We start from the raw sequence: 17,057 nt of genomic DNA on the forward strand, positions 1-17,057 counted from the left end.
TGGAAAACAAACAAAATTAATTAACATAGTTCAAGATTAATAACATAAGTATGCAGCTTGTTTTGTTTTGTTTTTTTTTTAACATATTCCACTCATTATTTCTGTTCAGTTATAGCAATAAAAAGTTAAGCTTCTTAAAAACTTAATAGAATAAACATTAAGTTAATCAGTGTCGTGTGACTAGTTAAACCAAGTAAAGTTAATGCTTTATCACTGACCTCCATGTTTTTGTTTTTGTGAGGGGGGAATCATGACCAATGCACTGATTAAAAGATCTAAGTAGCTATAGTAGTATTATGGTACAAGAAGTCACGTCTTAAGAATGTGAAAAAGACAAAAGCACTAGACAGTAATAAAAAAAAAGGTGGAGAATGAACGAGGCAGTATTCATGTATTCCTACTGTGAGTTTTGGAGACATTTTAATTACGTAAATCATGATGATGCCGTATTTAGACAGTAGCTATAAATAAGCAAAAACAAACTATTTTAGAATGCAATAATTCTGAAACAATTTCTTGAAAATTACATCTTTGTTTACTCTTACATAAAAGTTATCAGTCTAATGGAACCTGATGAGCGGGGCTAAGCTCCAAGCAGATTTTGACTTAAATGACAACATTATGAGAGGTTGGAGAATTTTTTCTTTATATCCACCAAATAAAATAATAAAATGAACTCTCATTATAGTTTTTGCCACTAAGTCATATGAGATAAAAGTTTACACAAAACTAAATGGCTGCTTTGTAACAAGAAAGTATTATTCCCATAATTCTGTAGCACATAAATACATCACAATAAATGATAAAAATAGATTATTGTTTGTTTTGACAATTCTTAATCCTGGGAGAACAAATGGTTCCTTTATCCTCTAACAGTGAGGCTGAAAGACTGTGTGAGGAAAAAGTCAGAAATCCTATGCAATGAGAAATGTACTCTGAAGACTATTTTTACCACCTTCTTAACTCTTTTAATTTCTGACACTGTTTCCAAAAAACATCATATATTAAGATTTTATAATAAAATTCTGTCTCTGCTACTGAAGATTAAAAAGTAAATGTACTAAATATATTAAAGATTCAAAAAATTCAGATGCAATGACAATAGTTAACTATATAAAGAATCTGATATTGTTACACTCCAAAAAGCTGCCAAACCAAAAGCTGCCATACCAATTAATTATACTTTAAACTTAAAAAAATTTAAAGCCACTTAGCTACAGAAGTTCAAAATTGAAGCAGACAGTAAAGTTTAATAATATAAACATTTTTCCTTATGTACCTCAGATGGCCCACTGCCCTGGTTCGTACTAGAGAAAGAAGAATATAATCATTTTGTTGACCTTGAAATCTGTCAACAGTTGTCACCTAGGGAGAAAAAAAATGGAAAATATGGTATCTTTTCAAACTCACCACAACAAGACTTTAGAGAGATCATTTAAATCATATGCCAGCACAAAAATCTTATCATTAGAATAATCCCAAGAGAAACATGATCATATACTTGGAATTGAGAAAAACAGTTGATGAACACTATGAAATAAATCTCAGGAACCAGATTAGACTATGTCCCCATGTTATTTACACTTACAGCATTCATCTTTACCTCTGCTGACAACGAAGTAACTATCTGTAGAATTAACAGTCTTCCCCCACTAGACGACCCAAGTCCATGGACACAGGTCCTGTTTATCTTATTACCTGGTATACCAGTTTGATACCCAGCAACATAACCTAGCATGTTCACTTAGGATTTAATGGGGTGCAGCACAGTGATTTCAGAATTCTACACATCACGCAGTGCTCACCACTGCAAGAGTACTCCTTAATCCCTATCACCTATTTAACCCATTCCCTCACCCTCCTCCCCTCCGGTAACCATTAGTTTGTTCTCTATAATTAGAAGTGTTTCTTAATTTGTCACTCTTTTTTTCCCCCTCCTTTGCTCATTTGTTTTGTTTTTTAAACTCCACATGAATGAAATCATATGGTGTCTGTCTTTCTCTGACTTATTTCCCTTAGCATGGTACTCTCCAGTTCCAACCATGTTGCTACAAATGGCAGGATTTCATTATTTCTTTAATGGGTAATATCCCACTGTGTGTGTGTGTGTGTGTGTGTGTGTGTGTGTGTGTGTGTATGTGTGTGTACACATCTTCTTTATCATCAATCCACGGACACTTTGGCTGCTTCTGTATCTTGGCTATTGTACCTAAGTGCGTATATCCCTTTGAAATAGTGTTTTTATATTCTTTGGGTAAATACCCAGTAGTGCGATTGCTGGATCATAGGGTAGATCTATTTTTAATTTTATGAAGAACCTCCTTACTGTTTGCCACAGGGGCTGCAGCAGTTTGCATTTGGTTTGGGGCTACCTTGAATAAAGCTGCAGTTCATGTATAAGTATATTTGTGAACATGTTTTCATTGCTCTTGAATGACTATCTAGGAGTGAAATTGCTGAGTTGTATGGTAAGTGTATGTTTAACTTCACGAGAAACTGTCAAAATGTTTTCCAAAGGTGCTGTGCCACTTTACACATCCACCAGCACTGTTCCAGATTCAGAGTTCCAGTTTCTCCACATCCTTGCCGACACTTGGTATACTGTAGACCTCGTCAATTTTAGCCAATCTACTTGGTGTGTCATTGTAGTTTTAATCTGTATTTCCCTGACAATGAATGATGGTAAGCATTTTTCATGTGCTTATGGGCCATTCCTATGTCTTCCTGCATGAAGTACCTATTCATTTGCCAATTTTGTATTGGGTCGTCTTTATTTAACAATGACTGTCACAGGAGTTCTTATATTTTGGATTTAAGTCCTTTGCTCTTACACGTGGATATAATCCCTGGAAATGTGTTCCCAACCTGACCATGTGGAGACCTTGTCTGAGAAATGGGTTCACACACTGAGAATGGCAGAGCAGAAGGATGGAATGAATCTTGGTCTTTGATGACATGATGGAGTCATTTCTGTAACCCAACCCTGGAGCCATTCCATTTTTGTCTTCTTGTGTGAGAGAGAGTAACTTTCTTCTATTATTTCAGTTAAGTTTTTGTGTTATAAATAATAAAAGGACTCGGATACCGATGTTCTACTTCTCAACTTTCTGTATTTCAAAGCTATTAGTTTCTCACTTCCATGTTCCACATTCCTTATGGAGTGGCCGGTGTGTCCTTGTACTCTTTTCAACTGTCTCCATTTCTGGATTTTTGTTTTATTTTCTTCCAGCTCACATTTCATCTCTTCCCGAGTTCTTCCATTTCTGTGCTTTGTAGCCTTCCCTCACAGAAATGATTACTTCATTAAGCACTTTAAAATCCACTGCCGGGGCGCCTGGGTGGCGCAGTCGGTTAAGCGTCTGACTTCAGCCAGGTCATGATCTCGTGGTCCGTGAGTTCGAGCCCCGTGTCAGGCTCTGGGCTGATGGCTCAGAGCCTGGAGCCTGTTTCCGATTCTGTGTCTCCCTCTCTCTCTGCCCCTCCCCTGTTCATGCTCTGTCTCTCTCTGTCCCAAAAATAAATAAAAACGTTGAAAAAAAAAATAAATAAAATCCACTGCAAATATGTATTTGATGTTTTCATCTGTTCCAGGACAACGCGTTATCTGAAGCAAATGTCTTGTCAGTATGCTTTGTGCTAGGTTCCTTTGTCTGACTCTTTCATCACTGAATAAGTGGGTTTCTTGGATTAGCTATGTGCAAGAGGTTAAACTGGGGTGAGCTGGACAGTTTCCTAAAGGCTGCATTTTCACAACAGAAGGTTCTCATTTCCTCTGCTGCTGTAGAGACAAGTCTACTTTTTGGCAAACATGAAGGCTTCTTTGAACCAATCTGGGACCAGGAACACTTCTAATTTCCACAACTGTTGTTGATGAATAAGAAGGTGGCTCTTACACTTCAGAGTGTGCCACTCACCTTCAGAAAGTGCTTTCAAGACTGGTCCCCTAAATTCTCTTCTTCCCACATTTTCTTTCTGTTCTTGGTCACCTGATCTATGTCATCTCCCTAACAATGGAGTTTGTCTTCTCCTTCCATTTTCCTGTTACTCTTGGATGATTTCCAAGAAAAAGTGAGAGCACTTTGATATAGCCATGTTTACAACCAAGCTCTTAATTTCATCATTAGTAATATATTTGTTATCCTTAACTTTCAGCCCTTTATTGATATAATCAAGTGTCTTCATATTTATTTGATATTACTCCATGCCACATAAAAAACTTAAAAAGTATAAAAATAATCGTCAGGTCTGATGGTACTTTACAATCTTCTCTGATTCTCAAGAAAAAACACTCTCCCACACACATACAGTAAAAAGCAGTACAAATTATACCTTTGCAAAATAAAATAAAAAGTTCTATAATTTCTTTTTTCCTTTTTGAAGGTTTCAATTTTGATGAAATGCAATTTGTCAAAATGGTTTTTTTTATGAAATTTATTGTCAAATTGGTTTCCATACAACACCCAGTGCTCATCCCAAAAAATGCCCTCTTCAATACCCATCACCCACCCTCCTCTCCCTCCCACCCCCCATCAACCCTCAGTTTGTTCTGTTTTTAAGAGTCTCTTATGCTTTGGCTCTCTCCCACTCTAACCTCTTTTTTTTTTTTTCCCCTTCCCCTCCCCCATGGGTTTCTGTTAATTTTCTCACAATCCATATAAGAGTGAAAACATATGGTATCTGTCTTTCTCTGTATGGCTTATTTCATTTAGCATAACACTCTCCAGTTCCATCCACGTTGCTAAAAAGTTCTATAATTTCTATTTCTATTATAACGGTACATAAATAACGTCATTTCATTGTCCTTCATTTTACCAACAAAAAGTTTTAGGATCATTTACTTCTGATTATCACCAACAAAAATCTTTAATGTGGTAGTTGAGACAGAAGTTCACAGTAAACCAACAACAATCTCAGCTAGGACTGCCAAAGAATTATTTATAGTTCCCATTATTTCATTTTCTCACATCATGAAAGGAGATAGCATAAAGGCAAAGTAGAACAATATAAATAACTCATAATAAATACAAATTTTTCCACTTGCCAACATGATGAATAAGAGAACATATAATATTCATAAAATTACCTTGTTTGGTCTTCCAATCAATGGATTGCTTCCACATCGTCTATTGATGATGTCACGAATAAGATGCTTTTGCCCATTATATGTTGTTAGAATACTGATCTTGTCAGCAGGGTAACCAAGTAAACACATGTACATAAAAAGTGCCACTACATATTCTGCTTCTCCAAGATTCTGTAATGTAAACATAAACAGATTATGTCTTTATTTCCTTTCATTTCAGTTTTACAGAAAGAATGGAAAACTGGCACAACTGTTGATTTATTACAATTCAAGAAGTGACATTAACTTGGATAACTGAACACCTTCTGTAAAACTGAGGGATAACTCTATCCTAGATTAATAATGATAAATAAAGAGTATATGGTAATTATTTCTCTTTGATATTTGGAATATATCAGTGATACATGGAATAATCATAAAATAAGTTACCAACTTAATGGCTTAATATTTCTGGGACCACCACAATCATAATAAAGATCAATAGTATTCTGCTACAATACACTGCAACTGTAGGTATGAATGAAATAGTAACACAAAGGAGCAAGGTAACCATCTAAGAAGCCAGCAGAAAAATCCAATATAATAGCATATGCATCTAATAGTACTGAGGTGGACTCTCAATTGGGGTGCAACGTTTTCTCCTTTTTCCTTAGTATTTCCTTGTGCTTTTTATGTTTGGTCTCTTCTTATGGTTGCCACCTCTACCAGACCACTTTAAAGTGAGAAGAGAATGCGGCCTCAAATTGGTCAGTCTGGCTTACATTTATGCTAAGCTGAATCCGAAAGCGAGGAAGCAAACCCAAAGCTTTGTACAGTTCAGTAGCGACTAAATCAAAAGCATTAGAAGACAGAAAAAAGTAAAATGAGAACATAAAACACAACATGAAAATCAAAAGAGGAAGACAAGAAGCTGGATTTCATGTAAAGGCAAAAGGAAAATTCTGGAAGACCTTCAGAAAAATCATTTATATTCTGATTCTGGGTTACACTCACAGTTTGAGTTACCTCTTTCATTTAACTTTTCTAGTTCTTTGGAAGACAGGAAGGAAGAGAAGCTACATGACTGTAAATCTGTTGTCTGTACTGATAGTAACTACATTTATCTAATCAGCTCTAACATAGGTAAAATCTTTTGATGTATATGCTGCTGGATCTTTAATATAGATTATCTGTATACACTTCTATGTTTTGTTGATCCTCTTTAAAAATAAAATGGCGGGGGGGGGGGACGCCTGAGTGGCTCAGTGGGTTGAGCATCTGACTTCGGCTCAGGTCATGATCTATTGGTTCAAGGGTTGGAGCCCTGGGTCAAGCTCTGTGCTGGCAGCTCAGAGCCGGGAGCCTGCTTTGGTTTCTGTGTCTCCCTCTCTCTCTCTCTGCCCCTCCCCTGCTCATGCTCTCTCTCTCAAAAATAAATAAACATTAAAAAACAATTACTATCACTTAAAAAAAATAAATAAATAAAAATAAAAATAAAATGGGATCCTATACAACGTATTTTGAAACCTGACTTTTTTTCATTTAATATAGCATAAACATTTTCCCTGTCAGTGAACAAAGTTATAATCTTAGGATTCTTAATGCCTATTCATTATTTCATTATATGAAATAGGTAATAATGTAATTACTCCCCACTGATATTTAGGTTGTTTCTCTTTTCTAAAATACTATGCAGTAAAAGAAAAAAGATATGATAGATATTTTAGCATATAAGTCTTTGCAAACTTGTCCAATAATTTTTTAGGATAAATTCCTTAGAGTGAGAACACTGCTTTTAATACATACTGACAGTTCACCAAACTGTTTTCCTACTAGCATTGCATGAATATAGAATTTCCGCAAACCAACTCCATGCTGAGTATTAGTGGAGGTGAAAATATGGTCCGGTAACTTATAGCTGCTACGAATCTCTTTTTTTTGTGTGAAACACAATATTCTTGTCCTTACTGCCTTTGTCTGTTTGGGTGTTAATTATTTTAAAAGGTGACTTATAGGAGTTCTGTATGTATGTTCAGAATTCAAATCCACAATTTGTTAAATCTTAAAAATAAATTTTGTCTCCAATCAATATTTTTCTTTATGACGTCTACTTTTGGTAACGAGCTTAAGGCCTTTCTCATCCCAACATTACGTATTCATCAGTATTTTCTTCTTTCTAGTGTGTTTATACTTTCTTTTCTTTGATGTATCTTTATCTGAAATTGAAATTTTTGTGTTGTGTATGAGGTAGGGACCTAGTTTTCCTTTTTTCAATGGCTAGCCAAATGGTTCGGTATCACTGATTTAGGTAGTAATTCAGCTAGGCAAATGCAAAATAAACCTAAAAATTTTATGTTTTTTCTTACCTGATAAAAATAAGGATTAGGTTCAGACTCTCCCACTCCTTGAAAATCTTCCACATTGATGAGTTGGAAGTCATAAAGCAAGCCAGCATTTGCTGTACTAAACTCCGGCAAGAGCTGTACATGGGGTAAGTTTCCCAGATTCTTGTATCGCCAGTTGTAGAGGTTACACAAGCTTCCGAAAGACAAATCCCACCCCAAACAGGAAACATTAATAATGTAAAATCTTCTTCTAATATACATAAGGGGGTTCCTAAGGAACTGTGCTCTTCCTTTTAATTCTCATGTTAACCATTTTGCTCTCATCGTTTTAGCGATAATGCTTTTTCAACTTTGCCTCCCTGCTTCAAGCAACCAAAGGTCAGAAGACTTGATGATACTATAGAGATGAAGCTCTATTGTGTACTCTGAGGTAAATGTTATCTTTAATCCTTAAATTAAAAAACCAGGAAAAAAAATCAGGGAAAAGCCTGTAACTTGAGGAGTATTTTGAGGTAATTATGAGATGGGGCCTATATACTCAATATAAATAAGAACTGGTGTGTTTTCCTTGTTTACCTTTTGCTTTAGATTTCAAAATGATATTAACTGTATATCTTACACTTAATATGGGGCATACAGTTAATGGGGGCATAAAGACAGTGAAAGTGACAGAGAAAAGAAGCCCTCAGTTCACAAATCACATACATTAATCTTAGTGAACGAAGTGCAGGAAATAACTTAGTTCACATACCACGCAAAAGGCAATACAGGCACTTTCAGATTTGTAGATGCCAAGTTCCTAGACAGCTGGGAATACTAGAGTCTCTACAGAATATGCTATCAAATACTTGGATTATGGAACAGGGGTCCTTAAACAGGGAATACTTAAGGCTCCTTTACCTTGCTCTGGCTCGCCCTTGAGCATCAAGGTCCACAGTAGGAACTCCAACACGGACAAAGCGAGTGAACAGAGACTGCTCCATATTTGAATACTTCTGAAAGGCCATATTCTTAATGACTGGAGGTAACTGGTGATGATCACCAATCATAATCCAGCGTTTCAGTCGGCTAAAACCATCTTGAGGATTCTAGAAATGAAAAGTAAGGAGATGACAAAATACTGATTAATATATTATCCTATTAGTCTCCAATTTATCATACAAGAGTCCTATTTACAAAACAGCTTTATTAGCTTACTAATTCTCATTCACCAGCTCCACAGAGAGACATCTGGCAAATGTACAGAATGACTTGTGAGCCACAAACAGGTGCCATCACCCTCGTGGCTCACAGTGGGTGAGGGAGGGTGGAAGGATTGAGAGGGCAAGCATGAAATTAACTCTGCTTTACCAGGTAGGGCAATCCAAAGAGGTCTGGAAGACTCTGGTCAGAATTAAGCAAAGGGTACACAGAAAGAAACAGATGACCAAACAGGGAAATGGAAGGATGTCAGAGTAGACACCTCATATCACAATTACGCCAAGAACCAGTTCTGAAAACCTCCAAAGCAGTAAAAATTATGTCTTTAATATTTCCCACAGTATTACTTCCATTTCCTGCTTTATAGCTCTCCTTGTTCCTTGAAACATACCCTGATAAAATGCATTCCAAGTCCAAAATAATTTGGCTTATAAAACAACTTTTAGAACCCAATTTAACTATGAATTAAAGCAGTCTTTATTCTTAAATTGGGATTCCACATTTTAATTCTTCCATAGTAAAGACTATGGTACAGTAAGAAACATTCTTAAACATCATCAGTTGGCTAAAAAAATTTAGGCATAAAATAAAGAAAAGCAATGTACTCAGTGAACATCAAAAACAATTCTAGAAACAACTCTAACAAAAGAAATGAAAAAATAGCTCATCTACCCTCCACACTGCATAACAATGTAATTTTCTTGATTAAAATTACTAAGCCTTTTCAAAACTTAAAGATAAACTATGAATTTTTAAGTAGTACTCCCGGAAACAAAACAAACTACTAAATAACCACTGAACAGATTAAAGGAAGTTTATAGGCTTAAAATAGATTAGCAACCATAATGAAGTTAAAGAGAATATGTAATTATGGCAATTAGCACCCCAAAACTGTGTAGCTTTTTGACACTGCCCCCCGGAATTCTTCAAACTCTACTTTCTTTGTTTCAGACCTCAGTCTCCTCCTACCTGTAGAAGAAGAGGTATAAAAGTTTCTATCTCCAGAATCTGCGCAGCCTCTTCCATTAAAATGTTGTCATACTGAGAAAGGGAGAAAAAAGGAAATCTTGTCAAAAAGGCAGCTTGAAATCTAAACAACTACCACCATAACTGTAACAACTAGCCAAAAAAACCCAAATAATATTAGACAAAAATAACATCATACAAATTATTCAAACATGATGCCCCTGCTTTTCTAGTTCAAGTCTTAGACCTCAGGGAAGTCCTCTAAATAAACAACTACCTTGAGGAGATCTCACAGATCATTTCTTGCATTGCCCATCAACTTAAGTTATTTTCAATTCTGTTCTTGAAGTTCTACATAAGAATCAAATTATGATTATATATGAGGTCATTTCCATTGATACTCTTACCCTAGGTAGTATTTGGGCGCATTTATTTTTCCCTTATGAATTCTACCCAGCACATGATAATCCACCTCTGTTGTATCTCTGGCAATTTGTCACCAAAGCATGCAATTTTATCTTCAAAACTCCCTCTCCATTTCTACCACCATGACCACTGAAATCCAAGCCACTTCTCTATATTGCCAGAAATCTCTTTACTAGTCCTTCCCCTTCCTGGCTTGCCTCTCATAAACCACTGATACAACAGGCATCAGATCATGTCACCAACTGGTTCCAAATCCTTCAATGGCTTCTAATTGTCGTAGGAAAAAAATCCCTGAACATGGCCTGCACAAGATGTATTAATAAGGGCCTATATTCAATTTGGTCTCTGTCTTCCTCTCCTACCCTTCTCCTTACTAATTAAACTTTAACCATGTTGACCTATTTCATTTTCTTAGAAATGGCAAAATGTTCTGACTTCAGGCCCTCTGTAATACTATTCTCTCATTTTTTTGTTTGCTTGGCTTTTTCTTATTCTTAAAGTACCAGCTTAAAACCCACTTTATCCAGGTCTTCTCTCACCTCCAAATCTAAAACTGATTTCACAGAACTCTGTCCATTTGTCTCACAGCACATCACAATTTGTAATTCTATCTGTATATTTACTTGTTTGGTATCTGTATCCTTCCACTAGCCCAGTTTCTGGTAACGCCAAGTATTGCACACTTATAAAATAATGAAAAATCAAGTCTTTCTCCAACATAAGGAATTTTCCTTCTTTCTTTCATGATTACTTCCATCTGCCCAATTATCTGCTAGATCTATTCTCGACATGCTTTCCTTCCCCTCCACTTCTAATTCTGATTGTTAGTGTGACATCCCCTTCCTTGTCTTATTGGTAAAATACCTTCTTTGAGAATCTCACTAAATACAAATTAGAGTTCCTTTTTTTGTGTGTTTTTAAAGTTTTCTCCTCTTAGTCTGTTTTCTAGAGAGGCAGAAGGTAGGAGCATATATTTACTCTTAATGATTAACTAACCCTCCGCTTTTAAATGGATTGTATTGTTTATATATACAGTACTATAATTTCTGTGCTATTAATTTTTACCAAACTCTGCTTCTACCTATTTGTTTGTCCAAGGTAAGTAGCTAAGATGAATTTCCATTGGAAATCCAATGATGAAAGTTAGGGTTCAATTATATACTGTTTTCTACTGAAAATGACTAAGGGTTAGGCATGTAGATAGGTGTCTTCTCTAGCTCTATCTGATGCTGAATTTCCCTATTACAAGGATTAATTAGGTCATCCCTGTAGGAGCTTAGGAGGAGTTCCAAGAGCCACATTTTCTCACAAGTCTCTGCATGGACTCTCAGGATAATAGACATGATATGAAAAAGAGTGGGAGCAGCTCAAAGATGTTTTAAAGAGCCTGCTTTCTGAAAAATAACTGAAAATCTAATGCAATTTAACTTACCAAAAACATATCTATAGATTCTACTTTGTAAAAGACGATTTTAATCACCAAGCAAGATTATGACATAACCATATTGGGCATATTAAGGCAGGAAGAGAGCATATGACTGTGCATGCATGTCCCCGTGGGGACAGCACAAGGTCAAATGACAAAGTCTAAAAGGGAAAGAACAAAGGAAATACTAAAAGAGCTGAAAGAATGGTTGATTATCAGGGGAGTAAGGGACTGACCTTTCTTAATGTTAAGTAGCTCTATAAGGTTTTTAAATGTTTAAACCACATGCAGGTGTTTAAGTTTGATAAAAATAAAACTTCAAAACTGAAAATATAAAAAAATGTAAGGAATACTCTTAGCACTCATGCTAACTACATACGAATAGCACAATTAAACAAATGATTAATGAAAATTTGATAAGCTACAAGTAATGCTTTTTAGAACGTGCATATGAAAAGCTGCAAGACACCATAAAATGTTATTTATGATTTTGCACCATTTCCCTTGTTATTAAACTGATAGTATTTAATATCAAATAAAGCATATTTTATTTATTTTAACAATTATTTATTTATTTTTGAGAGAGAGAGGGAGCGTGCAGGAGGGGCAGAGACAGAGGGATAGCGTTCTCAAGAAAGTTGGGCCCTGTCAGCGCACAGCCCATACCGGGCTTGAACCCACGGACCGTGAGATCATGCAAGAGTCGGACACTCAACAAACAGCCACCCAGGCGCCCCAGTATATAATGTCAGTCCCAGAAACAAAATATTTAGGTGAAAAATTCTCACTAATAATTTTGCAAAAGGGTAAATTCACACCACTCGTGTAAGTTCACAGTACCTTTTCATAATTTATCGTACTTGTGTTACCTTGCAGCTGAGGAACCTTTTCATCCAAGATAGCAACTCTTCTATCACCTTGAATTTTTTTAGCACTTACCTTCCAGTGAGCTCACAACATTTAAAATTTCTCAGTTACTTTCATTAACAACAAATGCCTTGCTAACTTTGAATTCAAACCAGTACACAAACCCTAATTTTAAACAACAGATAAACCAGTTTCAGAGAAGTGAAATGATTTGCATTAAAATCAGAGTTTAGGCCTGTATCACTAGCAAAGTCACAAAGAGCCTGCAGATTCAAATTTACTGCTCATTTATTACATTCTACTTTAAATGAGTCATAGGCTATCAGGCTATGGTGCCCATTAACTCTCCTGTCTTTTATCATATGATGAAATCATTTTAATAGCTCATCCTACAGTCTAAATGAGGATCCCATATCCTTATATGGAAAGCTTTTCGTCTACTGAATGAACAAATAACTGGGAGTGAAGGTGTACTCAAAACATGAATAATGCAAGCATATAAATGTCTAATAGGTGAAAAACATTGTCATATGTTATTTTTATAGGTTTTAGTTCTGTTTGGAGATTTTTTAACATAGTGAAAACAGATGAATTTACCTTAACAAACATTAGAATTTAGTTAGACGATTATGGTCATAATGTTATTTAGTGGCCATAGGTCCAATAAGTAGACTTAGAAAAATTAGATTTAGAGTACACTAATCATGTAAACATCCGAGGTTATCATCATTTTCAGAAGAGACGTTTTTAAGTAATTTTGAGTGTGAACTTCAGTCAGAGGTAAGCAATCTCCAAGGAAAATGGCGTAGGTAAAAGAAAGGAAAGGGGAAAAAGGAAAAGAAAGGAGAGGAAAGAAAACACTAACAACTGAACAGATGATGAACTAAGGAACTAAGTCTCTACCTTGAAACCTAGCTTGACTAAATCATGTCGTTTTAAGGCAGCATGAGTACAGGTCATAGCAATGATTTTAGCTTCTTTCACCAAAAGGTATTTAGATCTGTCCAGTCCACTTCGAAGCAGTTCGGAAGCTCTGAATTCCTATGGGAGTGGGAGTCAGTGAGAGACTATGTTAGGAAGATAAACACATTTTATGCATACATTCCTACAATCCAGTTTATCAGAATTAATTCTTGATGAGCTAATATAAATAAATCACAAACTAAGCCTAATGAATCATAATTTTATTCATTATTAATTAGATACTAATTGTGTTCAAATAATAACTGATATTCAAGCTATAATTTAGGCTGTTTTTGTATAATGTAAAATATTTACTGTATCAATAAGATTACTGAATAAAACATCTATCTCATTATTTATTTTACTCAAGGTCCCTCCATGAAAACTATTTCAAGTATTCATAACAAAGGGAATTGAACGCAGGGGTCTGGTTTCACAGGTGAGAGAAGCCAGTCAGGGAATGGTTGAAGTAACCCAGAGATTAGCAATAGTACGAACCATTGTAGAATCTGACCATTCCTAGGCTAGGATAGACAAGGGAAGGAGGCAGTGTTGTCAGAGCCCAGGGACTGGGGTACCAGAATAATTCAGAACAATCATAGTGAGCCAGGCCAACTGAAATTGGAGCCATGGAAGAGATGAAATCCAAGGCAGCTGGTGGAGAAATATCCTAGCTTCTCTTTTTCTGCCACATTTTTATTGGCTGAACCGAGCCAGAAGTCAGCTGATAAGGGAGGGCAGGATCAGCCCCACCTGTGACCATGGCAGAGGATCCCCCACAGAGCAGAGTAGAGGATGGACAGCAGATGCTGAATGAGGAGCAAACAAGCTCAAGCAGAGTACCTAATACAAAGTTTTTTAAATCTGAACATTATGTCATACTTACTTCCGACATTTTGAACATGTTTGTTTTTTAAATAATTAAAACAATACAGGTACAGGAGAGGTATGCTATTTAAATCTCTCCCACCCTCTCCCAAGACACCTACTATTATGAATTAAGTATATTTTTTCCTTTTACTTTCTGTTTATGTAATCATAAGCATACGCTAATATTGTTTCATGGGTTCTTAAAATTTTATTTATTATTATACTGTATATTTATTATTTTGTACCTCCTGTCCATCCACCCATCCATCGACCTACTCATACATATTTACTAAACATATACTACGTGCCAGATACTCTTCTAGGAAGAAGAGTATTTGTATCTAAAGGGTACAAATAAAACAAAGCCACTGCTCCTTTACCTGGAATAATCCTGAATCATCCTACTGAGGAATGTGAGCTTGAATGTGATCCCTTTATGCTATAGTCTTCAAATGATGTTTTCCATAGGGAATGAGAAAAGTAGGAAGCACAAGGGGGCTGGTATAGGTGCCTGGATTCCAGACATATTTTTCTCTTATTTTACCTTAATACTCAACATAAATCAACCTGGCTAACAAAGCAACCTCACTTTTTGCCACTGATCAGAAGGCATAAAGAACATGCCTTCTGGCCATGTGGCAGTCTCAGATTCTAATTCAAAGAAACACTATTGAATCTCCTGAGGGAAGCATTCCTTTCTTAAATTCGAAGACTTTTACACCAGAAAAGTAAAAATAATGGGGATTCAATTCATATCTTAATTTTTACTCACTTCTTGAACTAAAACTATAAATGTTTTCTTTTTCTTTTTTTTTTAAGGGATAATTTATTTTGAGAGAGAGAGAGAGAGAGAGAGAGAGAGAGCAAGCTCACCAGCAGGGGAGGGGCAGAGAGGGAGAAGGGAGAATCCCAAGCAGGCTCTGTGCTGTCAGCACAGAGCCCGATGCGGGGCTTCATCCCACAAACCGTGAGATCATGAACTGAGCTGAAATCAAGAGTCAGAAACTTAACTGACTGAGCCACCCAGGCACCCCTATGAATGTTTTCAATAATCTCACTTAAAAGTAACAATCTGGTTTGTAACATGTGAATATTCCACATTTACTTCATTAAAAACAAAACCCGAAACCCAACTAAACTCAAAACCTTAAAAGGAAAGTTAAAAAAAACTTGAGAATCCTTACCTCAAGCTGAGTAAAGATTTTCTTAATGTGCCTGAAACATCCTTCAGCAATTTCCATGTCTTCTTCATAAGATCGGCCTTTAAAAATGGGTTGAGGGGCATTTGCAAAGTATTCATGAAAAGGGAAGAAAGTGGAGACTTCCGTGACATCTGGCAGTGTATTACCTTTATTTTTCACTTTGCTGATATATTCTTCCCAACGAGACATGACCTATAAAAAAAAAGGGACTTGACTTCAAATTTCTCAGCTAGTTATTATACTTTAAATGATAAAATAAAAGAGGTATCTAATAAAAATAAGACTTGCTAAGGGAAAGAAAAAAAAAAGCAGTCCTTGACCCAACAGGACTATTTCTTATCTGAGTCACTGACAGACTGCCCTTCTTTTATAAAAGTGACCTTTAAGAAAAAGGTTCTTTAATAAAAATGTAAAAGCTAGAAAGAACCTCAGGGTCATCTCATGGGACTTTTTGATCTTAGACATTTCAGACTCCATGGATACTCAAAACAGTATTACTGATGCTTAAAAAACAAAACAAAACTAACAACTCCTAAACAAAGAAATTTTTTATTTTTGCATCTCAGTTTCTCTCCATATATGGGAAGTCCCACTTTAGCACCATTTAAGTAAATTTGGCATTTCCAACCCTTCTTCCAGACCCTAATAATTTTTCCAATCCTCTTTTGTACATTTACAATGAACTTCTGTTAAACTGAGTATGTATCTGAAAACTCATTTTATGACTTTGTGATAGAGCTCGATTATATCCTGGTATGTTGTAGTATGCCGCTACCATGCAGTTCCTGCTCTATCTCAATTTTGGTAATTCTCCTAGCCTTTTACAGTTTACAACTTCAGGTTTCTCCAAGTGTGGTTCTTAGGCAGAACATCTGAGAGGCAAAACAAAGATGTAGATTCCTGGATGCCCCCTCTTACTGAGAGAGAATCTCTGGAGACAAACTTCCCAATCCTCCCATCCACCTCCCCTCCTGCAATACACTTTGTTCTCTGTATTTAAGAGTCTCTTATGGTTTGCCCTCCCCTGTTTTTATCTTAAAATAACTTTCCCACTGTGATTTTTACGTGTTGAAACTTGTTAATCTATACTGTTAATTTTTTAAAAAATTTACAGTTGTTAATCTGTACTGTTAATTTTTCCCAAGTCGATTACTTAAGCCTCCACAAATGTATAGATTATTTCCCCTACTTTAAAGGTAGTTTTCACTGAGAGCCCAATGATTTTTATTTTGTGCCAAATATACATTTAGACATGATCTTTATTCCACTATTCAAAGTTCTAAACTGCCTGAGTCTAATGCAGACAGACTACTTTGCAAGATGATGTGTATCTTCTCTGTGTCACAAGGAACCATGAAATCTGATCATTTTAAATGGATTGAACTGGTTAGGGTGTCTACTTATATCGAACATACACCCATTCCTTCAAATACATTTTAAAATTTCAATGTTACAGTTGAGACTTAAAATATATGAGTAACATGAATACAAAAAGAATAATGTTATACAAAATTGTCCATTATATGATTATGCCTTACTCTGCTTAAAATTATTAGCAAACCAACTGATTATTAAGGTTTATTTCTATTCATTTTTTATTTAGCTTTCTATTTCTCAATGGTTCTCACACCCCAAAAAATTAACCCTAAGAAAAACAAAAAAAAAAAGCACACCTTTAAACTGAAGTCAAAAGAATTTTTAACTTAAACCCCTACTTTTGAAACTGGCTG

General features: G+C 35.7%; 1 protein-coding gene across 1 annotated transcript in view; it reads right to left on the reverse strand.

Annotated features, from left to right (window-relative positions):
- The window catches only part of AQR (aquarius intron-binding spliceosomal factor), a 100,987-nt gene that overhangs the window by 7,373 nt on the left and 76,557 nt on the right, over positions 1 to 17,057 (reverse strand). Inside the window, exons 26-33 of the mRNA XM_040493369.1 lie at positions 17,001 to 17,007; positions 15,310 to 15,519; positions 13,196 to 13,333; positions 9,577 to 9,648; positions 8,308 to 8,495; positions 7,429 to 7,600; positions 5,084 to 5,254; positions 1,280 to 1,365 (exon numbers count right to left, since the gene is read on the reverse strand). Of these exons, the coding sequence (XP_040349303.1) occupies positions 1,280 to 1,365; positions 5,084 to 5,254; positions 7,429 to 7,600; positions 8,308 to 8,495; positions 9,577 to 9,648; positions 13,196 to 13,333; positions 15,310 to 15,519; positions 17,001 to 17,007 (1,044 nt within the window). The remainder of the gene's footprint in view (positions 1 to 1,279; positions 1,366 to 5,083; positions 5,255 to 7,428; positions 7,601 to 8,307; positions 8,496 to 9,576; positions 9,649 to 13,195; positions 13,334 to 15,309; positions 15,520 to 17,000; positions 17,008 to 17,057) is intronic.

The sequence above is a fragment of the Herpailurus yagouaroundi genome, unplaced genomic scaffold (genome assembly GCF_014898765.1).
Source record: "Herpailurus yagouaroundi ecotype Mexico unplaced genomic scaffold, PumYag 184, whole genome shotgun sequence".
NCBI lineage: Eukaryota > Metazoa > Chordata > Mammalia > Carnivora > Felidae > Herpailurus > Herpailurus yagouaroundi.